Raw genomic sequence first — 25117 nt, 5'->3', positions numbered from 1 at the left:
AAATGAAAACTCTGGGAAGTTGAAATGCAAACATGGCCATCTCTTTGAAAAGGTGATGTAAGAAGACACCTAGAAATCCTCCTGCTGGGGGGATTACTCCAACGTAGGGGAACCTTTTGCCAGATCCAAGAAAATGAAACAAAGCAAGATGGATGCACTAACAAAATGTTGTCACTGCTGTCTGCTCCAGCTCATCGGGGTGGTGCAGGCTGCAGTTAATGTCTGCAGCTCTTCTGAGTTCTTTCATTGAGTATCACTGCCAGAGCCTGAGGATGTCGTACAAATCTCGTGACACGGGATGGACACTTCACAGCAAATGCATCACAGCTGATGCAGCAGCACCCTCACTCATTTTGCAGCTGGCACTGGGACATGTGTCGGTCCTCGGATGCGTGTTACCAGTCCAGGAAGGACCTGGCCTGGCAGTTTGGGCTGGACTGTTCCCATAGGGAGCAGGGTGAAGACAGATTTGCATATGGCTGGGTTTAAACTGGAATGGCATGGGTAGCAAAAAAACATTGAATTTAGGCCCAGATCTCTGTACTGGGGTGAATGTATGACATTGTTCTGCATTCTGTCCATCAATTGTTCATTTTGCATTTGTCACCCCGAGTGGGACGGGTATGCCCAGATGTGGGTCCCGTGCTCTCCATGCCGCTGGAGTCAGGCTAGCCTGGCTGACGAGGGGTGACACCCCAAAACTGGTCCTAGGAAGCTTGTTTACAGTCCAGGGAGGACCTGGCCTGACAGTTTGGGCTGGACTGTTCCCATAGGGAGCAGGGCCAAGACTGATTTGGATATGGCTGGGTTCAAACTGGAATAGCATGGGGAGCAAAAAAAACGACGGGGCAGATTTACAAGCCCCTTGCGCCACTTTTGCATCATTTTTCCCATGTTAAAAATTACGCAAAAGTGGTGCAAGGGGCTTTTAAATCTGCCCCGATGGATATAGATCCAGATCTCTGTACTCAGGTGAATGTTTGACATTGCTGTGCATTCTGCCCATCAATTGTCCATTTTGCGAGTGTCTGGATTTACCAGTGCTAGGCTCTTATTTGTCTGCATCCTCTTACCAATGAACCATGATGAAGGTAATCGAGATAACACTTACACTTGACTGAGGGACCTGTGTGTGATGTACAGATAACAGGATCAGATTCTGTCATGGTCTATTTGGTGTTGTGTCATCCAATGTCAATACAGTTGAGAATTATAATTGCATGCAACATTTTAAATAAAAATCGCTATACAAGTTTCCGTTTTTATCAATGCAATCTAACACATCATTTTTGCAACCTTGAAAGTTAATGTGCTGATTACTTCCTGGTTATCTTCATTACTCCGAAAACTCTTTCCAGTACTTAATAAATGCAGTGTCCCACCGACCGTCCAAGTGCTATGTGACCCAGGTTTTAAAAGTCGTTTAAACCATCTAACCTCTTCCTTTACCACACATTCTGCCTTCCCTTACAAGCGGCAATAAATGGGAAAAAGACCTGACATACTTCCGCTCATCCCAAAGCTTCAAGGAATTGAGATTGTGAATGCCTGAGGAGGAAGGGAAGTAGGCACTGATACAAATAAAAGATATCAAAAGCACTGAAGATTACCGGTAAATAATCAACCTCTTTCTTGTACTATTGCTTACTAAATTAGGAAATACCAGAGCAATAATAGCAATTTGATTTCCAGAATTACACAACTTGAAGATAATGCAAAGTAAATCAATTATGTTTAACAAGCTTTTGCAATATACAAGGGAAATACTCATCTGGGAAATAGCAGTCACCAAACCTCTGGATCCAAACTCAATTTAATTAACGTCGCCTACACCCAACCTGTAATGAATAATAAAGGTGGATGAAGTAGCCATGTTGCTGTTTTGCATACATCTGTAATGGAGGCTCCACATGCCTCCGACCAGGAGGCAGCCATTCCTCAGATGGATCTCCTCTCTACCCTGTTGGAAAGAGTAGCATTCTACGAAATATAAACAATAAAGATCAAATTCATAATTCACCTACTCAAGGTTCCAGTAAATGCTTTATAACCATGTCGAAAGACACTAAAATTTACAAATTATGGCTTGCCAAGTTAAGTTTAACTGCTCTTAACATAACCAGAGTATTCAATAATTCTTCTGGGGTTGAAGGAACTGGAAAGAAAGGTGAGAGAATTATCTTCTGCTTCTGATGAATGGCAGACATTACTTTAGGAGAGAATCTAGGTACTGCGGTGAAAATGTGTCTATCTGAATATACCCTCAAATATGGAGGTCTGATAGATAAAGAATATAGGGGCATATCAGCAACAACCGGCGATAATTATCGCTAAGCGCACTTAGCGCTATGATAATTATCGCCGGCTAGTGTGGATTTGTATCGCTGAGATAGCGTGCTATTTGCAACGCTTATCTCAAAAGCGATAAAAATCCTTATGCTAACTGCCTAACGTGAGATTATCGCTGGAAACCCAGCGATAATCTCGCGCAATGTGGCGTTAGCTTGATGATAGGGACTCACAAACTTACCCATGATATCCACCTTCCATAGGATATCATGGCTAAGTCAGTCCTGAAGCAGGCGTAAGGAAAGTAGCGATAACAGGGGTTATCGCTACTTTTCTTGCTGCTATGCTTCATAGCGTGGGGCTTGATGATAGGAGAAATGGCGCTTAGTGACATTTCTCCTGTCAGGTCAGGTCAGGAACGCCGACTTTGCATCTCATTAGAGATGCAAAGCTGGGCGTTAGGAATTCCTACGCTAACGCAAGTTTTCACACGTTAGCATGAGCTTGCTGATTAGGCGATAAAATTATCGCCGCTTTTTGGCCGAAAACGGCCGCAAAAGCGGCGATAATTTTATCGCCTCGCCTTGCTGATATGCCCCTCAGTTTGCCTAATCTGCCGACTGGGTTTAGGATAACTAGAAAAAACACTTTGTATCATGATTTTAATCCTACACCAGAAAGAGGTGCAAAGTCAGAGAGTTGTAATTCCCTAAAAACCAGGGGCAGATCCCATGAAGTAGCAATCAATTTTTCAGGCGGTCTTAGCAGAAAAGAAACTGTCAACACTCTACTGCCAATTCATTCAATTTACTTAATAAGCTAAGGGGCCTGAACCACTCTCATTGCTGCCTATTGGGGTCTTAAAGTAGCCACTGCCATACCTTTGTCAAATCCCTCTTGAAGAAATTGTATCATCTATTTTGATTAGAAGTCTAATGGGTTTAGGGGCTTCCCTATGCACCAACTAAAAAGCAAAATCAATTTATGATATTAAGATTGAATGGTGGATAACCAGATAGATTCTAGTACTGGTTAAGCTACTGGGGAAGAAAATCCTGCATTTTTCACACCCCTCCATTCAATAGCCAAGCCGCTAGAGGCATCATCTGGTATGCAAAAAGGGGAAGGAGAGGAGCACAGAGTGTCACAGGTCCATATGGAATACCCAATTTCACTCTTGTGGCCATCATCCTGAGTAACAGAAACCAACTAATCCTTGGCAGAGAGGTGCTCCACCAGCAAATCTACTCTTGCCGTTTGAAAATGAGCCAGAAGCTCGGCTATCAATGGAAATGGAGGAAATGCATAAAGGAGGAGACCATGGGTAGGTCAGAGCATCTATTCCCCAATACAATTCTTTGGATATCTGGACAGGAACTATGGCGAAAGAGAATTCTTTGACCAGCAAACAAATCTATTTCAGGAGTTCCAAACCATTGACATATTTCCTTGAATGTATGAGGTGCCAGACAAAATGTGTGGGAAGAGGGAAATACTCTGCTTAATGAACGAGAAGATGCCGAACTAACGGACTATTATGCAGTTGGGTCCATGTATAAGAAAGACTCACAGTGCTTGCCAGGGGACATAGCAGACAAATAATCGTATGAAACATTCATACCACCACACCTTGCTCCCTTTTACACAAGGCTTACCCTGTGCCCTTTTATCCTGAGCCATCCCCTCTTTGGAACATCTCTCTGCTTCCCCTGATGCAATTTGAGAGCTCTTAGCTGAGGAAGAGATATATGACCCAGGTGAACCCGGAACAAGATCCAGATGAACTCCAGGTAATGAGTTGTAACTAGGTGGAATTCCTTGTCAATGGTCATAAATCTGTGATGTTCCAACATTTGACTGCTTAGAAATGTCAATGATGTCCTCCACAAAAAATCTCCGAAACCTCTAATCAGGAGGAAATATTGAAATATGCAGGTAAGCATCCTGAAGATCTAATACAGTTATCCATTCCCCTGTAGACGCCAATGGATTTATCCCATGTAAGGTTTCCATCTTGAAATGGCTTGAACTAGTCATTTTAGGTTTATTATGAGTTTGAAAACTTGTATTAACTTCTGCACCAAGAAGACTCTGGAATATATATCTTCCCCTGCCTGAGACTTTTGTACTAGACAGATTACATTTGTTTGTTCAGAGATTCCCTCTGACAAAGCTTTTAACTTAGTGAGATCCGGGGTGTAGCTTAAATGCTGTGGTGTTGATCTGGAGGTAATTTCTTGAATTCCAGAGCATATCTGAAGGGAGGTACCCACCACTAGTATGCAGACATAGTCAGGATCACTCTTTGTGTTTAGGAGGAGGAAGAGGGGGACAATTTTTCCATCCCCTGAAAAAAAAAAAGATTGGTTAAATGTATTCTTCCCTTTTTGAAATTGAAAACACCTCTGGTGCCTCATCTTCAATAGCCTTCACGGAGGATCTGATGTCTGTGATTTGAATACTTTGATTTTTAAATGCTGTTCACAGCATTTTTTCTAGCTGTTCACCAAACAAGCAATTACCTGAAAAAAACATATGCCATTGCCCAGACGTCTGTGCCCCCTTATGCTGTCCAATCTCCGAGATAATTATGACGATCAGCAGCAATATTAGAGACTGTAGAAAACACTCTAATGATGTCACAAATAACATCTGACAGGAATTTTTCTTGTATCTACAAGTTTTTTAATATTTCAGAGTCATTTTCACTGTCTTGAAAATAGCTATTTTTATAGCCTGTAAATTCTTAACCAATGATGGGAGAAGTATCAACGCAAAACCTAAGTAAGATTTATCAACCCACAAAACACTTCTACATTATCTCTGCCATGTGGCCTACCGCATCCGCCACGGCAACATCATCTGCTATACCTGAAGAACGTCCTGCCAGATTAGCAAGAATTGAGTCTCTCTAGACAGCTGATGGGATGTTTTCGGCCCCTCACACTCAGGGTTATAATCTTGTCAAAATTTAGGAAGGGATGGATTCTCTGGATCCTTCCACTCCCTCTCCAACAAATCTTTAATCTCCTCATTTATTGCCAGGCAGGGTGGAGGATAAAATCGCAGCTGCTGAACCATTTCAAAACACGTGGACGGCTGCTCCTCTTCCCTTGGTACTTGAAGGTTACTGGCCAGATATTTGGACAAGGCAGCCAATCTACTCCTGGATTATCTTTCTTTTAGGCACAGTCTCCGACACATGAGACACTTCATCATCATAATCAGGTGAAAGCCAGGATGAGGCAGGGAATGGCAATGACACATTGACAGAAGAAATAGAACAAGTTGATGAAGATGTGGAGTAGCAACTGACTGAAGCCTTTTGATCTCTTTGAAGCCTTTCATTAGCATGTTAGTAGCTGCATACATTTACCTAAAAGCCAGGGAAGGAAGCCTTTACTTTATCTAAATTGCCAAGTAACCCTAGATTCCTTCCGGAATTTCTTGCAAGTGCTGGGTCTTGAAGCCTGAACCTCTCAGGCTTACACGATGTCTGTCCGCAGGAAGTAGTCAAAAACAAACAGGACGTGTGAGGGGCCTTCACCCCATGTATTGCCCAGCTTATTCCGGTTATGCTGGGTCAAGTGTGCCTGGGTGACTGTTAGGACACATCATATGGTAAGTAATGGTACAAGAGGGGGGTGGAGGAGGTAATTTTTTTTCTCCTGCTGCTCTTTTTTTAAGTACAACCCTGGTTGATTTGGCTTGTTGTACCTTGTGAACAGGTATGTGAGATTGTATTGCACTTAACAGATTTAAGCCATATGCTTAATACATTCTTGGCCATCCAAGCAGCATAATATGTGGCATAACCAGGCAGGATGGCTGTTTTCCTAAATTAGTCCCTGAGCACAACAAAATAATTTGCGATGAGATGAGCTCTTTCTTCCCTTGGCACATTGTGTAAGCAGTCTATAAATTCAAGGCGAGGTAAGGGATAAAGCTTGCAATCAACATGCTCAAAATTAAGGAGGAAACACAAAAAAATGGGCCTCTCCATAGCATACTTTATCGATGTACAGGTACGTATTACCCCAGGGTGCCAACCGCTGCTAAGAACTGCCGTTTCTCTCCCAATAAACGTTTAGGACAACTTCAGAGAAGTGCTGGAACTCTCTCTTTTAAATTGAAAAGGTTCAGGTACTCCATGCTTGACATGTTTCTCCACTTTAAAGCAACGTGTCCAATGGCACCAAAACATTATCAAAGGACCCTGAGTGCAAATAGCTCCTGACAATAGCAAGGTGACAGGGAATCACAGTAGTGTTCTACACTCTGTATAAACAATATGCATGAAATAAGAGAACCAACTAATCAAACCCTACATAGTGCTCTGAGGCCCTTTCTTTCTGGCATACCCTTCCCAGATCCGGAGATTTTGTGATTTTTCATGTCAGCAAGTTGACTTTACACAGAACACACATCAAAGGCTCTTAATCTATGTATGTGTTGTAGGGAAATTCCCTTTTTGACTGTCACCACCAAGTTTTTTCTGACTATTGCTGCTGGTTACATTGGCTACACCCAATTGGCATCGACTACCTAACCTGTAAGTCCCTAGAATATGGTACCCAGGTCCTGTAAGTTAGAGAGAGCCCTCCCCCCCCCCCCCCCCCCCACAACAAGGGATTGAAGCACTGGTTATGCCACCCTGGATGTGACAAGAGTAAAATGAGTCTCCAGTCCTCTATTGGAGACTTGAAGGGCAGTTTTGAGCTGCTAGCTCAACCTTGCCATTTAAAAGCCATGGCAAACTCAACGGTCCCCCTGAAACATATGTAAGTCATCCCTATGGCAGGCCTAATGAGCCCTAAGGAGGGTGAGGAATATTTCATGGGCAGAACATGTAATTTTATATAATGTGATCTAACAGTAACAACTGAAAGCTATTGTTTTTACTGTGGAATGCTTAGTGGCACTGTTGGTGAGTACAAGTTTATATGCTGATCACTCAGCTGTGCTAACTCCTGAACGCTGCAACCAAAGTTGATACTTCAAGGTATCAAACAACTTGTTGCATTTAGCGTGACTTGGTTCTCACGTCGAAATTAATGTAACAAGTTACAGTGTCCAACTTTAACAAAGTTACCACTTTGTTGCCTTCAGTCTCCTGTGTCCATAACAGTTGCACCTGGAGTTTGAACCCAAGACAGCTTTTTGCCCTTCTGGGGAGTCGTGCTAATGACTCCCAGGAAAGGGGACAATAGGGCCTGCACTGGTGAGAGGTGTTGCCTCCCTCCCACAGGAAGCCACATTGGTGCTGGCCCAAAAGGCGAGCTTCAAAACTGAAGCCGTCTTCGAAGGGCAAATGGGGAACACTTGGAAGAGAGGGATCCACATTGTTTAGGCAGACTAGTTGACACCTATGAGGGAGAGGGGAAACCTGTTGTCAAACCGGTTTTCCAGGGGGGTTGCAGCCCCCTTGTTAGCCACACCTCTGGGTTGGGCTAGGGAGCTTTGTATGACCAGGGAGGGGTTCTGCAATTGTGGAAGTGGGCAGAATGGATCATCCTGGAATAGCCAGATGCCTCAGTTACCATAAGGAACAAACAGGATCCAATTTAATAACTGAGGAGGTACCTCAGGAAGTGTGGAACCAATGAAATAACTGTGGAAGTGCCTCAGGATGTGTGTTAAAAATAGGTGTGGCATGCAGTTACGAATGTGTGATTTTGAGTGATGTTGCACAGATTTAGGTGCATGAACCTGACCAAACAAGAATAATAATATCCTAAATAGGGTAGCAGAGAGATCTTCTTGCAGCTTGGTTTTGAAAAAAGCCAACTGACCATTTTTGGCATTTTCTAAGGCTGAAACATGTGGACATGAAATGTTGCAGTACATAATGAACTCTAAGAACATCATGTCTCTTATTATTTCTTGCCAGGGGTCCAATTAAAAAGTCTTTAATAAAATCAAATTTTTCAGTTTAGTTACCCTGAGGTAAATTTAGATATAAGATGCCCCCATAAAAAACACCACTAAGAGCTCCCTTGCATTCTTTCAAGTTTGAGCCCACCCAGATACCCAGGTGTATCTGGGTGAGGACTCAATGATGAAGCTTACTACTAATATAAACTATAGTAGGTGGCAGTCATTTTAGAAAAAACATGAGTTTTGTGGGAAACCATGGGTTTCACAGGTGTGTAGATACCACTCATGAGAGTGGATTCACTCCTTTATGATTTACTTCTGTTATAACAAGAAATGCCTTTATGTAAAGCCTGCATGCCAAATAAGCTTCACAATGAGGATGCCAATACAATTTATTTTCACATTCAATTCTATCAAATGTTTAGACTACTTGTACTAAACCCAGGAGGAGGAGGGGGTGTCACTCTATAGCCACAAATTTCAAGGGTAGTCCACCACTGCCGTTATTGCCCCCTACGTCTCACTACCGGTCAATTAAAAAGAATCGCCGCAAGGGTGCTTGCAATGGCGCTAGACAGCACCCAGTGTGCAGTGCTAGGAGGAGCAGAAGTGTGACAATTCTTAGTAGATATGGCACATTTCTCCTCTCTCCTTTTTACACAATACAGTGCTGCAAATTTGCCTGCTGTCCTGAATTGCATGAAACTTTTGTAAAAATGCCCCCTGGTTGCGCTGTCCTAGTGTCGTGCATGGTGACGCAAGGATTACGCAAAGGCTTCAGTAAGATTTACAAAGCCACGTAACGGGTGATTTTCTCCACCTTCCATGACTACGTAAAGAAATGGCTTGCACTATATTGAGTTACATATCATAGTGACAGGTGTTCCATGGATGGGTGCATGGGTGTTCCCATGCATCCATCCGTGAAATTTTAAGCAATCCTAAATTTACTGAAATCAGTAAACATGGGATTGCACCAAAATGGTATGCTATGTTGACAATGGCATAACAAGGAGAAATTTGCTTACTTTTCCTCGTTATTTCCTCTTTCCAATTGTGCTGCATTCTGCAGCACACATAGAAACAGGATTCGTTTTGTGCAGGAAGGTATACATACCTATACATCTTGCCACCAGGCTGATGTCCAGATGGAAAGGAATTAGCCAACGATCAGTATCTCCACCAGTCAACGAGTAGATAAATGGTATGCGCTACTGTTCCGTGGCCGAATGTATGATATACAAGTGGAGGGGTTGTGAGAAGAAATATATGAGAATATGGAGCCCTCGGGCTTCCTGTCAAGATCTTTACTACTATGCTTATGGATTTGTTTCGGTTGACTAAATTGCCTTATACCAGTGATATAATAATGTGCATCCGCTGCACAGCTTTAATGCTCCATGTAACCACTATCTCTTCATTTACTGTTTGTACTGTTTGTCTGTACTAAAAACAATAAAACTGTTATGTCAGAAATCAGGAAGAAAAATTATGAAAGCCAAATGTATGATTTACAAAATAAAAATGCCAAACGCAATGAGCACATAAATACTTTAACTGGAGCTAATAATAAAGGAGCTGTCCCTGTAAAAACAAAGTACAACATTTAAAAAATAATGAACAGGATGTAGATGGCATTAAATTTTCTGTCAGAAATAACTATTGTGTGATTTGCCAATTCTAAAGGATGTATATGTTGACTAGGACCATATTTGATACCAATCAGGCCCAAGCATTACCTTCAGTGGCTTTACCTGCTGAACCTCTAGAGCCTTTAGAGTGTGCATCTACCAAAACACAGGGTGCCCACAAACCACACCCACAGTTTCCCTGCTTGGACATAGTTGCCTGTCTGCAAAGGTCTGCCAGGTCACAGAGGTGGTCAGCAAGGCAAATATCACTTAGTTTTCTTGTCTGTTACCATAGTAGAAGGCAGGTGGGTTTTGGAAATCAATTAATGCCACTGTGCCCCCCCCAGAGGCAGAAAACGTCCTGCACATCAGGACCATTGATTTTTTTGTGTTTTCTGAAACAAATTCCCTTTCAGGAAAGAAAACAATTGATGGGCATTTCTAAGTATGGTTAACTGATCTGTAGACCCTGCAGAAACCCTGACTGGTGAAAGGCCTGGTGGCTTGAAGCCTGCCCTGAGAACCCAGGTGCAGTAGAAGCGACAAGACCTTTCGCAGCAGTTGGATTAAAGTGGAACTCCGTTTCACCTCCTGGGAGGCAGGACAAGTATCAGAGGCTTGCCCTTTGGGGGGAAGAAAAACTGGTTTATCCCACGTGGAGCTTTATGCTGCACTGAAAACTGGTTCCGCATGACCATGTGGTAAAGGTATCAGAGCTTGTGGAGCCCTGCTGGCCTCAGCAACTAAGTCTGACGGCAAAACATAGAACCGAGATGAGGCAGAAAATCAGTTCCAGCAGCGAAGCAACCTCAGCAGCTATGCAATCCAGCTTTGTCCAATTAGGAACTTGTAAAGCCAAAACCAGTGGCTTCAGTGGGATATCGATGATGAAATATCTGACTGCAAAGGATGCTCACCTGCTTCAGCCGTGGACTTTGTTCGGCTGCAAGATTTTAACTCCTAAAAAGAAGACTGTGCCCTATGGTAAAAACTTTGACCAGGGCTACGATCTCCGTTCCATTGCGTTTGTCCTGGTCAAATACGAACTGAAACCCTACCTTGGTGCTTTACTTTTTCTAAATGCTTTTGCCTTCAATGTTTTCAAATTAATATCTTCTGTTACCTTTATCTGATGTTGATCATTTTGGTGTTGTTTTGCTTCATAATTTTTGCTCTATTCTTTTAAACTGGGGTTCTGTTTTTTATTGTGTTGCTTTCTTGCCTGCTGCTTGAGCATGTGGTGATACATGGTTGCAATTTTGCCCGAAGGCAATTGAAAGTGTGACCTCATTGCTACTTTATTTACTGACACAAAAAGATGATGGACGGAATGTTGAACATAGTCAAACATTCACCCCAGTCACAGATCTGGGTTTAATCCATCGTTATTTTGCTCACCACGCCATTCCAGTTTGGACCCAGCCATATGCAAATCAGGCTTGGCCCTGTTTAACAGTGCAGCCCGAACTGCCAGGCCACTTTATTTTCCGTACATTGTACAAATAGTGTACGTACTCAGCATATGTGACATCAAAACACAGCATTAGTTGTTGATCAGATGTGTGGAGGCACTACCTGCTCTGCATCTGCAGGGATGGTGAGACAACTGCATCGTGGCTGTAAATGTGCTTGAAGAAAAGTTGGAGTTCATCAATGAATGAACTGTGTATATTCATTCATAAAACGGAAATCATTTGCGCGTTCCATGCTAGTCGTATACAAACGTTAATACTGATCCTCTATTATTCAAGGTTCCTCCAGGCTGCTGATTGAGGACATGATATTTATTTGTTCCACATCATATATACCTGTAATGTAATGTGCTGAAAAAGTTTGCCAAGCCAATAAAGTTGCACCTTTCAGGGAGTTTATACCTTTCGACACCTAAGTGCAATTGCAGTGTTCAGAAATGTTTTGTAAATCGTGCAACAAGAATTTCAAAAATACATTTTGAAAAATACTTTTAAAACAAAAAAAGAGTCCTGAGCTGCCTGCTGGAGGAACTGCAGAAGACAGTGACTGTGTGCAAGTAGGGAACCTTGCACAGCACAGTTTAGAAGTAAAACATTCTAAGAATATGTAAAGCCAATAGTCCTGGCTTTGGCTGTCAAGACATTGACTTTGCCCATTCTTGATTCCTGTGAATGTTTTTTAATAAGTACAACAAAAAGGATTCAAAGATGACTATCTCTTCATGTGCATGCATTCGGACGCAAGAGGTACCATTAAGTAAGTGTTGTCTTTTGATTTATCAATGCCATTGTAAATAGGTTGCCGAGTGCATGCGCACACATGCCCACGCGAGGGTGGCCATCTAGCACTGTTTTTTGTTATAATATAGATTTCAATATTTACTTTATTAAAGCAGCAATGTAGATACATTATTTGACGAGAGTTTTCTTTCTCTCTCCATCATGCACCAGCTTCCCAGATGTACGTCAATATGAATTGTGCATAGAGGGGTTCCTTTCTCAAGTACAAATGTACTGAGTGTTCGCTCGCCAGAGTCTTTTCCATTAGATGCAATGAACGGTCAAGTCTGTATTTAAACCAGTCCCTAGTGCAAAATAGCCTAATAACGCACAAGAATTAGACATTAATTCTGGCTGCGACCAGGTGACAGTGGAAGCATTTCAGACTTAATATTAAGAAGGCTCAAGCTGAGGTACAACATTGTGATTTAATGTGATTTAATTCTGCACTCATAGCCTGTAAATCATGGCGATAGGTCGGCCCGGATAGTCCTTTCCATCACAATCGACCAAGCGTGCAACCCTGCCATGTCCAATGCTCCAGCCATTTCCCCATTGTGGATTTTGTGCGCATTTGTGTAGGTTTGGGGTTGAGTTTGGGTGAGTGCTTTGTCTCATGCTTGTTTCATACACAACAGTGGTCTCACATAGCTCGATCAGAATCATAATGCAAAGAATTGACCGAGTTGCAGATGTCACACGTCTTGTCCTTCAAAAGGAACATTGGAAACATTAATTGAAGTTCAAAGCAGTGACTTGTGAACCCCACGTGCAGCTCGTAGTTCAGAAAATGGAGCAGAGCACATCACAGCAGCATGCAGGGCGCCTTATAACAGTTACACCTTCGGAGCAGCGATTGGCATGAAGGAACAAAACACAAACCCGGAGGTACTGTCACGTCCTAAGTATCAGCGGGTCTTACAGCTGGAAAGAAGGCGCTCTCATACCTGCCCATGCCAACCCCTTTAATGTCCCCTGTCGGCCTGATTACCAATCCCATCTTCTTGAAAGCATCACTCGCTCTCAAGCACAAATGACGGGCAGCGCTAATGCATGTTGTACCGCCTGCACTTCCGTGACCCGCCCCTCTCCCCTGGCATTCTTTCTGCTAACGCACAATGTATTAATCCGCTGAGTGGTGCGTGGGCGAGGCAGGGCCAAACCGGCTTTTAGTCCTTAACATCTCAGAGTTGTAGCAATTACCAGAACTGTAGAAGCAATTCTCATCGTAAGTACAGAGCCGAGAGCAGGACTTTTAGTTGTGGTGTACGTGCCCCATTAACAGACCATAGACAAGGGGAATCTTGCAGAAACACCAGGCATGCCGACTCGAGATATCTGTGTATTATCAGTATATTCTTCTCAGACCTACTGTTGTAATGGACATCATACCAATGATTTACATACGAAATCACCCAAACAAGAGTGGAGGCAATATTCTGTCAGCAAGAGGCCATACGTTTCAAGTTTAGACCACTTATTTGCAGAGTCACTACAGTTAGTTATGTAACAATATTTTTCTTTTTTTTATCTTATGCATTACTTGTAGAACCATGTGTGGGTAGATGTCACCCTGCATAACAACAGCCTCCCCCCACTGGCGATCAAAAATCCAGAGTGCCTGGGTCTCCTTCACCAGCTGGACAGGAACAAGGATGTGTGGGTGCCACACTACTGCATCCTGAAGGACGGCTGCTTGTACTTCTACGCCAGCATGCGTGCGACGCACGGCCAAGGTAGGTCACCAAAGTGAACAGTGTACATTGTTAAGGCCGAGTCAACAAGTGCAAAGCTATGAATATATCATGTAAGAAGTAGCCTAAGTTAACAGTACACAAAAAGTAGGGGGCATATTTATCAAATATTCACGCATCGCAGCAGGCCACTTTGCTGCATGAAAGCGAGAGGGCAGGAATGTGCCTTATTTAACATTGTTCCCCGTTACACCTCCCCCGGGGAGGTGCAGCATTTTAACACATTCCCAGGTGTACTTGTCTTGGTAAATCAGGGAATGCGCCAAAATCCATGGGTGGATGCCTGGGAACACCCACGCTCCAGACGTGAAATGCCTCCCTGCGGCAGAGTAACACAAGGCAATGACTTAATGTGCTGCTATGTGTTACTCCACATTTACCAGCCCACGCAGGGCCACGCCTGTTAAATGTCATTCTAAGTGTTGCATCACCTTTGCACCCCCTTCCGGGGCAAAAGGTTTATGCAAAACAATGATCAATATGCCCCTAAGCATTTAATTGCCATGGAAACTAAAACAAAGCATACAGGAGGGCCAGAGAAAAACATTGTTCCTAGTCACATGAAGGGTCAGTGCTTTTCTTAAGCAGGAGAGCGTGGGGTCAGTACATTTTCACAGGCACATTCAAACTTAAAATAAATCTCCCACCAACTGTGCTCTCCTCCACCCTGTTTCATCCCAGAAACAATATTTTCACAATTTTTCGCACTTGGGAATTTTTTTACTTACAAGTTGTAATCAAATGAGAGCTGCCTGCTCTCTGACTTCCAGTTGCGGCCACATCCTGTCCTCTCCTGCAGACTCCGCCCAGGTCCTGTTTCATTGCCCGCGTCTGTATTATGAATGCCTTTTGTACATCCTGGAAATGAGTACATACAGTTTTAAGAAATCATGTTGTCTACAGCACAAGCACTAAATCATTAACTCTGAAAATGAGTGCATCTGCTCTGGACATAGCAGCTCGGAAACACAGTTCTGCAACCCCTGCTCGGTGTGTCCGGGCTGTGCTGTCTGCAGCGCATGCACCAATTTCAGAAGTTACCTGACTAATGCATGTTGCTTCCAAGCTGTACTGTCTGCAGCATGCACCAATTTCCGAAGTTACCGGACTAATGCATGTTGCTTCCAAGCTGTGCTGTCTGCAGCCCATGCACAACTGCTGATGTTACCTGGCGAATACAAGTGCACTTGAAATGCATCTCTAATGTGAATTTAAGTCCAAAAAGTGTGGGATCGTTTGATCATTTCACTCGGAATCAAACACTTTCTACCTCCGAACTGCAGTCAACTATACATACACGCTCTTATCTTAGATGTCAGCAAACCCATTCACAGGCTTGACCAGTATCATCCTGGGGCTGTCTCAGATATACAGTGCACTTTCCCTGTTCGCACCACAGTGCACCTTTAAATAGATGCCCCATGTGCAAACAGGAAAAATGCACTGTATGACCATGAATGTGCTGCCCCCGAAACAGTCACAAACTCGTGCTGCCGTGAGGGCAGCGCAAGGGAGTAGCCAGCAAATTATAATACCCTCCACTTTGATCCATACCTCGAATGTCATTGGGTAGGCGAAGCGAGTTAGGCCTACCGACTCTAGATGAGGTCATTTATTAACCCCTTCCGTTCAACTTTAAGCCATTCATGTATACATTCATCTATCCATCTTTTCCTACTTTCATCCCTCCTTTCACCATTCCATCCATCCACCCTTTCATTATTAGTTTTCCATCATCCATCCTTCCGCTCACACTTCCTTTTCACCATTCATTCATTCATCCATCAATTCTTCTTCATCCATCCACCCATTCACCCTCCTTTTATCAATCCAGCAATCCTTCCTTCCACACCTCCATCCAGGCGACCATTCATCCATTTACCCATTCATCCAGACTTTTATCATTCCAGCCACTTTCTTTCATTTGTTTTATCCTTACATCCATCAGTTCATTTGCCCTTGCATCTATCCGTTCATCCTTTTTAGGGCTGGCTGAGCCAGCGCATGCGCTGCTCTGCGAGACATTTAGTTAGTGGCTTTTCAAAGTGCTACCACAATCTTTTCCTGGCCTCAAGCTTGCGTTCACGAGCGCATGCACGCGCGCAGCCGCCATGTGGCTTTCATGGCTCATTAAGCCTTGCTCTCCCAAGCGCCTCGCTATGCCCCTCCCCACCACAGAGCACATCCCTCCCATCACTTTCGCTTTCTCTCGTCTGATAGATGCGTGTTAATTCTAACAATTTCCATTACCTTTCCTTATGCTTGTGTCTAATTTCTGTGTGAAATCCCTCGCAAATGCCTGAGAGTGTTGGAAGGGCATCTATAGCATTACAGAGAATGTCATAACTAGTATCTTAGAAGCACTTGAGATTCAGCGCCGTCCTCGTAATTGTGTTTTAAATATAGTGATATTTCTAACTACTAGTGACGGAGCTCTAGAGGAGTACACATATGAAACTAAATAACATTTTCACAGGGGAAATACCATGTGCATGCCTTCTTATCTCACATCGTCCTCTTTTTAGTTTGCAGAGTTTTGTCTCCCCACTGAAAAGCTAGGTCTTCTTGGCAGGTCACGTTAGTTACTTTGTCTTGAGCAGCCTCGGCTCACACCTTATCAGTGTATAGCCTGATTAGGTTTGTCTTAATAGTTCATCGCTCATTTACCTTCACTGTCTTGCATCTGCTCCCTACACATTACTTCCTATTGTTATCTGTTTCCATGACTTGCTTTTCTCGTTGTCTTTGTGTTCTCTTCGATAGCACGTTTTATTTTTTTGGCGCATTCTTTCAAATTCAGGCTTCCTCTTCTAAAATGGAATATAGACTTGGCCTGAGAGGGATTTGGTATTAATGAGAAATGTATATAATACTAATTTCATTGGAACACCTATTCCCGATTGTATTGGTTTTCCTCCTACTTTGGCACAGCCTCGTAGGCTCGATTGGGAGTGTAATGTACTCGGTTTCTTTGCAGATCCGCTCATTGAGATAGGTCACCTTTTATTTACATCCACAACATTGCATGCCACATCTCTTGTAAATGCCTCCATTGTGCTTTCAACAAAGATGACATTTTGATTTTTTTACACCTTTAGAATAGACTTGTATCTAAGTGTTATGTGCACTAAAATGGCTGCCCTGTTGGTAGAGAGTTAATTTTAAACTGCACTGTATTAATGTGCACTTTCATTAGTATTAGTCCAGGTCATCTCTGTAAAATGTTGCACCTCTTTCATGTTTCTGGTAATTTACGGTATACATTTTTTTTGTCGTGTTTGCTTCTTAAGCATATTTCTGTTGTAAAGAGAGGTAGGATGTAATTTGGCTCGTTATATCATCCTTTCCTTCAAATGATTACTTTGAATTTCGGGTTCACGTTGCTATTGCAGTGAAGGAAAGTTTCCCCATGTTCAGTGCAGAGTGTGCGATTGTCTTTCTGAAAGTACAGAAATGCGTTGCGATATGTGGCATGGTGTGTTCAGGCTCTTAAATGACAGATGCGTGTTCTGCTATTCAGGATCCTTGCCCGGCCTTCTAAAACAAATAGGAGCAATGTTTGTTTTGGCCCATTGGTCCTTGGGATGTGTCCCCCAGCTGAGTCAATAGGTCTCGCTTTTGGTACCTTATAAGTATTTAGCCATGAAACAGTTGATGTTGTTGCACCAAGGATATTGTGCTGCAAAAGTAAATACTTATAAAGGTCCCAAAAGCGAGACCTATTGGCTATGCCAATGCTTGTTACCCTTCCTTCTCGTCAGTTTCCTCCTTATTTTCATAAGCCCTTCATTTCACTCTTCCTTCCAGCCCTCTCTCTCTCTCTTTCTTTCCCTCTCTTCTCTTCATTTCTTAGTTGTAACTTGCTTGAACCTCTGCTATTGGCGTCCAGTATTTTTAAGAGCATTTGTCTGCAGAGCTGCAGACAGGAAAGGCTATGAGTGTCAACACCACCCCCGCTTAAGCTGCAAAAGCGGGGGGTTAATGAAGCCACTGGGGTAGCGCATTTTGTGAAATACAAAGCGCCTGCTTCAAAGCCTCTCCATTCTTCACTGTGCAGGCGGCAACCCGCCTACACTTTGAAAAGGGGAGAGAGATCCTCTCGCAGGCGGGTGCAGTGAGTGACTGCATCCACCTGCAAGGGGATGTCTAGGGGAATCCATGGGACCCCTTTCTCTCCTCCAGAAGGATGCCTTTGGGAGGTGCACTGAAACTAGGCACCTCATTGAGAAACACTTTCAGTGCACCTCCTAAAGGCATCTTTGCTTCTGCGCCCCCAGTCGATAACATGGCACGGGCACAGAGGCAAAGTGATTCCCACAATTGCTTGGGGCCACGCCTCCATGCAAATGAGGAGATGCCCTCCAATGATAGGGCTGGTGTTACATGTGCATCAGCGCTATTTATATTGCAGAAGGGGCCGCACAAGTGCCTGCGGCACCTTCCTCAATACCAAAGTGTCCTGGGGGCGCACAAAGCAGGCGCACACGCCCTTTGCGCCCCTGGGGCACTTTCTGTAATATGGCGAAATCTGTCATGCATGCTGCCACACTCCTAACATGGAACGAAGAGCATTCAACGACTTCACCCTCATCTCAGACAACTTCACAATTAACTTTCACTATCCTGAACACATTTAAAGCCAATAGACGATAGGCACTCTCCTCCGCATCACCCCACTAGCTCAGAGCCAGCAGCTGAAATAAAAAACTATATTTTACTATTGTTTTAGTTTTTAGCTGCTGGCTCTGAGCAAGCGCGTGTAGGGAGGGGAGCGGCTAGACCATGGGAGGAGGAATGTTGTGCAGTTCTAAGTGAGCATGTCTGTTTGGCCGGCCGTCCTAGGCTGGCCAATCAGACATGTGCACTTAGGTGTTTCTAACCCGGCTGTATTTTACAGGCGGGTTAGAGAAAGGCAAAGACTCCCGGTGCCTGAGCCGAGTGTAAAACCAGCCCGCTCAGCCCAATCCCCACGCTGAAGTGCAGCGTCTGGATTGGATGGGGAGTCTGTTGCCCCAGGGACTGCCGCGAGTAGCAGAACGGTGGAGCATCGAAGCGTGAGGTGGCCCCAGGAACAGGTATGGTAAAATGTTATTAATTCAACCCCCACCACACCCCTGATCCCTGTTGGACGCTTCCGCTGCCCTGCCGCCCTGCCACTGCATAGTGGCAATAGCCGCGGCTGCACTCTCACCCTCTGAATCACCTTGCTGACAATTTTGTTTACTAAAGGCCTACGAACCGCCTGATGCTCCTTCCAAACGAGGTTAGAGATAAAATATAGAAACCAGCCACCGCTGTCAAAGGCCCAAGGCTCTGGCATGAACTAATGCTCGAAGTAAGATGCCTTCCGTTGCAGCAACAGTGTACTTCTTTTCTTTATTCGTGCTTCCATTCGGCGTACTCGACCAGATTGCACCTTACCCTCTGAGGTAGCCATCTGCCTCCCACCCTCCCATCAGATCTCCTGTCCTTCCTGAACAATGTGGATAACCTTGGGGGCACCCTGTGACCTTGCGCACTTGTATCCGATGATCCCTGCTGCTGTGGAAAGTGCTCACCTGCACCTTGGGCCAGGATAGCGCTGTATAAACACTGCCGATTCATAAAATGGAAAAATAAATGCACAGGCGAGACTGCAGTGCGCTTATGATGGACATTCCTATATGCAAAGAGAATACTGTCAGTGAGAAGTCATTCTTTAGCAGAAGACAACTGATCGGTTATTCTATGAGTCTAACGGGAAGTGACAAAGGAAAACACATTTCCGCAGAAAGAGTAGTGAATGCGGCTAGAGTGCCCCAGCAGAAGCTGTGGATGCATTAACAGTACATTAATGAATGCCTAGTTACTGATTAAGCGAGGAGAAAGGTAATGACCTTGCAGAGTGAATGAGTAAAAAGAAGGCAAGACAATGACACACTGCATAATTCATGCAGTGCTGTATGCTGGCACATTCTATCCACGTATGTACAATTACAATATATTTCTACAATGGAGTGGCTTTTTTCTTTCTTATTCTAATGGATTTTGTTGTTACTTTTTAAATCAACAAAGATCTGATACAAAAAAAGCGACTAACGGAATACGGTTCTTTTTAGAAAAAAGAATTACAACCGATGTCATATTCTTTCAACTACTGTCATTGTTTCTAAAAAGTGAAACTGGTTATACTATATGTCCACTGATTTGATAATTTCTAGTTTAAAGCCAAAAAATCACAAACCTTTGAGAAAAAAGGTAGGGAGCACTTCGGTAGGTAATCGTCAAAAATAGGAGGTTATACAAAGAAAATGCTTTATCAGTTAGCTGGGAGCCTTCTACCTCCCTAAGTGCACATTTTTGTTTCCTAATTCAGCAGTTTATGTCATCTGAATAGAGAATATCTGCGAACACCTGTCAGTGGGTAGCAAGTGCTGTATAAATGCAATGACAATGAAAACGGGAATACTGTTTCTAGACAGTAAGTACATCTGCACCACGAAAGAAAACAAGGGATTGAAAACTATCTTTAACATAGTATTTTGTCGTCACACTGTTCTAGAAGGCTATATTTAGAATGCTGACTGCTTGTAAACATGATTCTATGCTTACCTTACCTCTTGTTTTTCTGTTTGGAAAGTACACCTACAAGTACACGTGCATGCAATTCAATGTTAATATGATAATGCTATGAACTATGATAATTATGCTATGAACTATGAAATAAACGGGTTAGACACCAAGACCAAGCACGTTGGCAAACTGACCCTGGTTTGCTATTGCAGTTGATTCGTCAGACCGTCGGCATGCTAGCAGCTTGTAGCTTTACTTCGCAATCATGAGCAGCATATTGTACCCAAGCAAATGAAAAAGGTATCTATAAAGCAGATCAAAAAATCAGAAAGTAAAGTGTTACTCTAAAAAAAACTGTTAGGTGAGATTTATGTATAAAAGACAGACCAATATAATCTCTGAAAATCAAGGGCGGCTGTTCTTCCTTTGTGGGTATTTTCACACATGCATTGCTTGTTGTTCCGCTCTGTAGACCAATTTTGTGCTGACCACTTCAGGGCCAAGTGTGTTGCTCATCTGAAACCCAAAAACTGCTGTAGGAAGCTATGTCCTATGACCGTGTCAGTTCATTGTCGAAGTACTGCACAAGGTCTGTGAGTGCACAGATTTTTATCCCAACAAACAACAATAAAATAACAATTGATAGAAGAGAGTTATGTGTGTAGGAACCTTTACTGCTCGGATGAACTATTCGCAGGTAAGATTCCTGAAAAGAAATGTATTTTGGTTGTTGCTTTGAAGCATCTTAAGGCAATGTCAGGCATTCTCCTGTACATGATGCGCTACTCTACACCATGGATACTGCAAAGGGCTGGTCCAATGTAGAGGACAGACGGAGGGTGAATAAAAGGCCACAATAACTCCTAAACCAGTTATCAGGAATTAAGGGGCGCATTCGGAACGCAGGCGGACTTCAGTCCGCCCGCCACCCAAGCGTTGCTGGGACCGGCCGCCAGCAGTGCAGCGGTCCCACACCGCCAAATAGGAGGCGACCCCCACCCTGGCGGTCACATTCCGCATTTTCGACATTGCGGCGGGTGCTGCTGTAAGCAGCACCTGCTGCAATGCCAAAGAGGCATGTTGTGCATTACCATACACAACGTGGCAGGCACCGCACGGTGCCTGCCACGTTGTGCATTGCAATGAAGGGGGGTACCATAGGTACCCCCGGAATGGGCCATCAAAGCACATCCCCGCTATCCTTTTCATGGTGGCAAAAGCACCGGACGGACTTTCCATCCGCCGCGGTACCCCCACCATGATAATGTGGCAGGGGTAAATCCAGTTGGGATGGCGGGTGGATCGCCACTGCCGGCCCGGCGGTGTCTATCCGCCCGCCATTGTAATCACCCCCTATATCTCTGTAATGCATTTACCCAATGAAGGGCCAAATAATTGAGTGGGGAGTGGTTTACTTGCTTGTCAGCAACATGTGGGTTAAAGTAGGGTGGTTGCTTGTTTCATTTGAACTTTGTTATTACCCCTCATAATTCTTCTAAAGAGCGGCATGTATTTATTTAGCATCTCTCTGTTTTCAGTTTTACTTTCTTCATCAATTATTCGCTTCCAATCTTACTCATGTTTTGGTGCCTAGCTTTGTATTTATTGGTCATCATTTCTTTCTGACTGCGGGGTTATGCTACACTGTGGTTTAATTGTTGTGCCTTTGATTTGCAGTTAGAAATGTGCTACTAAAACCCCCACACATGCATAAATACCGAAGCTTTCCTCCATGGCCAGTGCCGGAAGTCTGACTTTATCTTGTGACACATAGAAACCCAAGTGTTAACTCATTAGCAAGCAGATAGATAGCGTTAGTGAGCGGAGTCACTTGCACGTGAGTCACAGGCAATGTGTGAATAACTTTTCACAGTTTTTATAAAAATAAGGAATACACGGCTCCCAGCCCATCTGTAAGTATAAAATCGCCCACATAGCATGTCTGGCTTACCTTTCTACTAAAGTACTGAAAATCCAATCATGTAACTAATATTACTGACTCGCTGAACATAATGTATTCCAAAAAGCATCAGCCCTCAGGGTCTGACAACAAAAAAGACCAGGGCACCAACAAAATGACTCCCATTAGTGAATTAGACAGCTAAAATGTGACACACATTTGCCTTTGGGGCAGTTTTAACGTGTAAAGACACACTGGAGAGGTGTTCTGCAAGGTTGGGTGACTGCCTGCATCTGTGCTTGCTGCAGGCATTGTTTTGGGTATTATCAGGGAAATCAATAGCCCAACAGGCCAAAAACAGGACCACAGTCAAAAACTGGCCTGTTAGACCAGCCCTTCTGGCTCTGCCAGATTGCCCTATAGGTCAGTTCAACCCTCTCAGCCCCCTCTCTCCCCTGAAGAGTACGTGTCCTTTAACACTCATACAAAACATACTCCACACAACGTACTCACTCACAGACACACAGCCAAGTCTGCTTTGCAGCTTCTCCCGAGTAAGCGTTTTCCAAGGAGAATAAGAAAGGGCAGAGTTAGGGCATCTGTGCATCTTGTAACCTTGTCCGGTGAAGAGCTGTCTAGGTTTCTATCAGTAAAAACGTAACGTTTTAGATACATGACGTATTTCTTCGAAGTATTAAAGCACGGTCCTCGCCCACACGTGGTGCAGCACTGTGCAACCAGTATAAAGGTACAGGAAAAACAATAACTGACAAAAAATTCATATTAAATAATCATTGACAGTGCGGTTGGGTCTGGCTTTTTGATAGTTAAATGGGTTCTGTTTTGAACATGAATATCGGTTTTGAATAGTTTTGTTTTCTGAGTAGGAATAGAAGTAGTGTGTGAAGAGTCAGCTGGCTAGAGTTGTGACTGAGCTCCCACAAGGCCCAAACAATGCAAGATCCGAAGGGGGACCCGTGTGTATGAGGAATCCAAGGGTTAACCTTGGAAGCTTGGCTCCAGCAGCAAGGCCGTCCTCCAAGAAGATACATGTGGCATGAGTGCATCAGCCAGACACCTAAAATACAGATAAGAAGTAAATCGTTTCAAAGATCTTAATCAGGTTGTTTAAGAAGCCAAACATTAAATAAATACAATGTCACACAAATGAAGAATATGAATAATAATGATCAAACCTTATAATAAAAACAAAAACTTGCCCAATAAAAAAGCATGGGGAAAAGGTGTGGTAACTTAACCGGAGAATTGCAACACAAATTTGACAAATTCAAAGAGTATCCTGCATGTGTTTGGCCCAGAAGTGATCAGGGTGTATGCAAGTTGGTGGTTGTTCCCTCTGAATGTTCTTACCCTCAGACTTCAAAATATTTTGCTGCTGCCTTTTCGCTTGGTTTGCGCTGTACAAATGCCACAGATATATATACATTTCTTGAGGAAATATATCTTCAGCGGTGAAACCTGAAGCCTTTGTCTGATGAGGGTTTCAGAAGGTTAGATACTAGGACTGGGCAGACCCATGGTAGTCCTGAATTTTGCATCATATAGCTAATTGGAGTACAAATGACAAAGATGAGCTCACCAAAGCATTTTCTTTTTCAAAGAAAAGTTGCAGATTGCATTGTTCCTCTAGCGAAAGTTGTTCCTCTAGCGAAAGTCTTTCACATAGTCCAAATGTGTTTTACATATAAAAAAAATGAAGATATTATTATTAAATTCAGGATTGGATTCTCAGACTTTGAGATGCACTTCTTTCATATGCATGAGTTAACCCACAGCTCATCTTGCAGGCCCATAAGAAAAGACCGGTACCAACTGGTTGAATAGAATCGTTTCAGGCTTGCAACAGCTTCACCTGTCAGTGGACTATCTGTACACTTCAGGCGCGTAGGTTTGGCAAGCACACTTTACTGGTAGAAACCTGACTGCCTCTGACCCTTTGAGACAGCAGAAAACTGGTACCGCCAGTCCTGCAGCAAAATTCTGGCAAACATCCAGGCAGATAAGGAGACAACTCTCTCCAGTGACCCCTTGCAGATGGGTAGGGAAGTGTTCTCTCCTTCTTAAGTCAAGGCAAATTCTCTTCTTGGAGTGGGTCAAAGAGGCTGCTTAAGAGGGGTGTGTCTAAGATGGCGACTGTGTAGGAGCTACCTGGCAGAGCTCCATCGCACTCATGGAGAGAAAGGGGGATCTGAGGAGTTGCACCAGCCCAGGGCCGCGACATGTCACGAAGAAGGGTACCGGCGGCTTACTTCCTCTCTCACCGAAAGGCGAGGTCTGGGCCCCTATGGGCTGAGATGGTGTGGTGCTGGGGCACCATGATGGCGGGCGCAGCTAAAGAGATGAAAGTGACCAGTCTACACCGGAGGCAGAGGTGGAGACGGCAGCCCCACGAGGGGTGAGCCCCAGCATACTGGAGTGGTTGCGGGAACGCCCTCAGGGAATTGGGACGCATGTGGGCCCTGGATAATTGATAGGTGCTGGGCAGCGAAGTGGAGACTGGTGGTAATTATAGCCTAGAGATGCCACTGATTTGTCCCCCGAGTGACCGGAGCCAGGCTCTCTGCTTGGGGGGCGGTGGCCTACAGTGACGAAGACCGCGCAGGACCTCGGTCAACGGGAGGAGGGAGCGGCAAGCCTGCACCGGAGAAGAGGATGGAGAAGGTGGCCGGGTCCCAGCATAAGGGGAACCCCAGTGAGGCGGATTACAGCAGCCCTCTCCGGACGGTGGCCTATGTGAGATATTTGAACTGGCAGCCCCCTCCCACCTTCTCATCCACTGATGTGGTGACTGGGTCCATAAAGTGAGGTCCCTATTCTATAGAGAAAGTAGACTGGCCTCTG

At 44.0% G+C, this 25117-nt stretch overlaps 1 protein-coding gene across 1 annotated transcript in view; it reads left to right on the top strand.

The window, feature by feature from the left end:
* LOC146865704 (uncharacterized) overlaps positions 1–25117 on the top strand; it is a 632622-nt gene that overhangs the window by 563595 nt on the left and 43910 nt on the right. The window contains exon 10 of the mRNA XM_085640187.1: positions 13599–13785. Within this exon, the coding sequence (XP_085496313.1) occupies positions 13599–13785 (187 nt within the window). The remainder of the gene's footprint in view (positions 1–13598; positions 13786–25117) is intronic.

Source organism: Triturus cristatus, chromosome 2_1, assembly GCF_964204655.1.
Source record: "Triturus cristatus chromosome 2_1, aTriCri1.1, whole genome shotgun sequence".
Classification (NCBI taxonomy): domain Eukaryota; kingdom Metazoa; phylum Chordata; class Amphibia; order Caudata; family Salamandridae; genus Triturus; species Triturus cristatus.
Note: the sequence above shows the minus strand (reverse complement) of the source record. Positions and strands in the feature narration are given on the sequence as shown.